The following is a 3,202-nucleotide window of genomic DNA, read 5'->3' on the forward strand; positions in this document are numbered from 1 at the left end:
GATAGATAGATAGATAGATAGATAGATAGATAGATAGATAGATAGATAGGTAGATAGATAGATAGATAGATAGATAGATAGATAGATAGTTAGATAGATAGATAGATAAATGGACAGATAAACATGCTTAATCTATAATTATCCAGAATATTCAGAATTATATACTTCACGTGGTTATATTGTGAAAATCACAAACAGAATAACAAAGTTATGTATTGTCTGTAAATGGTACAATAAACACAAATCTTACGATCATTAATTTAATTTATAATAAGTGTACATCATTAAATCTTAGTTTTATTTATTATATACATATCTTTTCATATACAAAATCATATTTCCTCACAAATCATAAAGCGCACAACCGCAATTACTTTAAAAACGAGTTGGGCTACTGTGAACCTTTAACGGTGGAATTTATAGCGGGTCTAGTAACAAAAGAGGCTCGTCAATTACTGGATCCCCGTTTGCGGCCACGTCATAAAGACTTACGTTTTGATTTGTATACACGAAAAAATCCATATGAAAAACAAATGTTATACACCGGCCAACAGGATTCAATATTAAAATCCAATTTTAATGCTAAGTGGCCTACAAGGTATGTATGTTGTATATATGTGTGTATAAATTTATGAAAAAAAGTGTTATTATTGTTTAAGGAAATATGTTGTTTTTAAGTGTTTATATTACCGTTTAGGCATTTTTATGGCATTTTTATTACATGTGAATCATGGTTATTGTTAAATTAAATAAAATTGTTTGTACTTACTTTCTGTTCTACAAGTTTTTAATGTGTCGCGCTTTTAAGTACAATTTTGAATGAATTTCATATTAAAGAGGCAATGAACTTGATTTTCTTGTTTTGTTTTTTTTATTAAAAGGTTTTTACTTATGTCATATGTTAAAATAATTGTTTTGTAAACTTTAATTTTTACATACTTCTTTTTTTTAAGGAAGGATATTAATGAAGATGTTTTAAATACATAATAGCAAAAGAATTTTGTGTTTAACAGATGTGGTGATTTTGACACGAAAGGAAAAGATCAAGAATTGAAGGTTTTACTTCAAGAAAACAGCTCTTAAACTCTACAGCTTGCCAAATCATATGTAGCTCCCAATTAAGTAGCAACCTTTGTGAAGAGCAGTATTCATATAAAAGTAGGTAATCCGTGTTTAAACCGAGAGAAGTTCATAACGTATACTTCGAGCCCAAGAGATGGTATGTGAATCATAACCAAGCAGCCGAATCGATACCAAAAGCAAAAATCTATGGCTTTGTATATGATGAAGACTAATGGATCCAATCTGCTAGATTATCACAAGCAGCCTAAACCAAACTGACCATAATGACAAGGTCATCTACATATTGCAATACCTTTTAAAAACTATTTGGAAAGAAGCGGTTGGGAAGGTTTGCTACACCCACTACCCCGTTCGACTATAATTTGTTTCTTTGTATTGCACTTCAGAACAGGTTGTTCGAAATTATTTGGATTCGGTCGTAAATTTTAAAGAAAAGTTCTAAAGACGTATTTTAAAAGTTGGTACCATATTGATCTGGAGTATATGAAGTTGTATTTATGTTGTGTATGATAATTCAAAAAATATAGATATTACAATCTTTAAAATTTTCATCACGTTAATATATTACTCATTATTGGAACTCATGTTTTATATATTTATTTCTCTTTATTTTTTTCAGAATTTCCTTTCACGGTTGGAATGGTCAAACAAAAACATGCTCCAGTGCTGCCATTAAAGATGCATATTTAGCAAAAGGAGATTTTAATGTCATACTCGTCGATTGGAGTGATTATTCTTTGAACATTAACTACGTGCGAGTTGTAAATGAAATTTTTGAAATTGCCAAACAATTCAACGATTTTACTCGATTTCTGTATGAAACCACCAATGTACCTTTCAAAGATATGTACTTAATTGGTCATAGTTATGGTAGCCATATAGCGGGTATAGCTGGCAAACTACTGAAACCAGAAAAATATGGTGTTATATATGCTCTGGATACAGCTGGACCTATACATTCCGTGCTCAATGAAAATTGGCGTTTGACAGCCTCAGATGCCATTTATGTGGAATCTATACAAAGTGATACTGGACTTTTTGGTTTTCGCAGTGCTAATTTAGGTCATGCCTCCTTCTTTCCCAACTGGGGTCTGGGTCAACCTCATTGTCCGAATGTAACCGTAATGGAACCAGATTTTACTTGTGATCATTTTGGTGCCCTGTATTATTTTGTTGAATCAATACGTCGTGATAGAGCATTTGGCGCCATACAATGTAAGAGTTATGAAAGTATTATTAATCAGAAATGTAATTGTGGTGCAGATAATAAATATTGTCCGGCTCAAGTGTATATGGGTGGAGAACCGGCTCAACCGAAGAGAGGTATTTACTATTTGAGTACACGTAAAGTGAGACCATTTGGTTATGGTGATGTGTGTCGGATAAAAAAGGCCATACAGCCAACGATTGTTAGAATAACAAATTAGTTATTAAGTTATGTAAGAAATATAATTCTACTTTTAGGCTATAATGGAGATCTCTTTTAAGATAATAATTCTGAATTAAATGAAATACTATAATAATAATAATTTAATTATATATTAATACAGAAAAATTTGATAAATGTTTACGTGTATGTTATAACTTATTTTGACTCTACTACTTTTATTGTTCATAATTGACATATATGAAAATAGCGAAATATAAAATGGAAACCTAATCGTGCTGTCACAGAATCTGGCTGTAGCTTTCGAACAATAACTCCTAGGAAATAAAGAGAACAAGTTTATCATTATGCTATAGTTTAAACCCTTCTCTATACGTGTATATCCTATTATATGCATATACATATATAAGCTATAGGCTAGACCATAGATTATATAATATTCAAGATAATAGATTAGACTTTGGACCAGACTATAGACTAGACTATAAAATACACTATATACTAGCTTGTACACTAGACTTTAACCTATATTATAGACCGTAGACTATAGACTACACTAGGCTATAACCCATATTATAGACCGTAGACTATATAAAAGGCTATAATATAGGTTATAGTCTAGTGTACTATAGACTAGACTATAGACTAGACTATAGACTAGACTATAGACTAGACTATAGACTAGATTATAGACTAGACTATAGACTAGACTATAGACTAGACTATAGACTA

The 3,202-nt window shown here is 30.9% G+C and overlaps 1 protein-coding gene across 1 annotated transcript in view; it reads left to right on the top strand.

Moving 5' to 3' along the window:
- Positions 1-2,651, top strand: part of LOC111675203 (phospholipase A1 4-like) — a 3,061-nt gene extending 410 nt beyond the window's left edge. Inside the window, exons 2-3 of the mRNA XM_046949020.1 lie at positions 209-598; positions 1,703-2,651. Of these exons, the coding sequence (XP_046804976.1) occupies positions 209-598; positions 1,703-2,510 (1,198 nt within the window). The 3' untranslated portion in view covers positions 2,511-2,651. The remainder of the gene's footprint in view (positions 1-208; positions 599-1,702) is intronic.
- The last annotated feature ends 551 nt before the right edge of the window (positions 2,652-3,202 follow it).

This window comes from Lucilia cuprina, chromosome 2 (assembly GCF_022045245.1).
Source record: "Lucilia cuprina isolate Lc7/37 chromosome 2, ASM2204524v1, whole genome shotgun sequence".
Classification (NCBI taxonomy): Eukaryota; Metazoa; Arthropoda; class Insecta; order Diptera; family Calliphoridae; genus Lucilia; species Lucilia cuprina.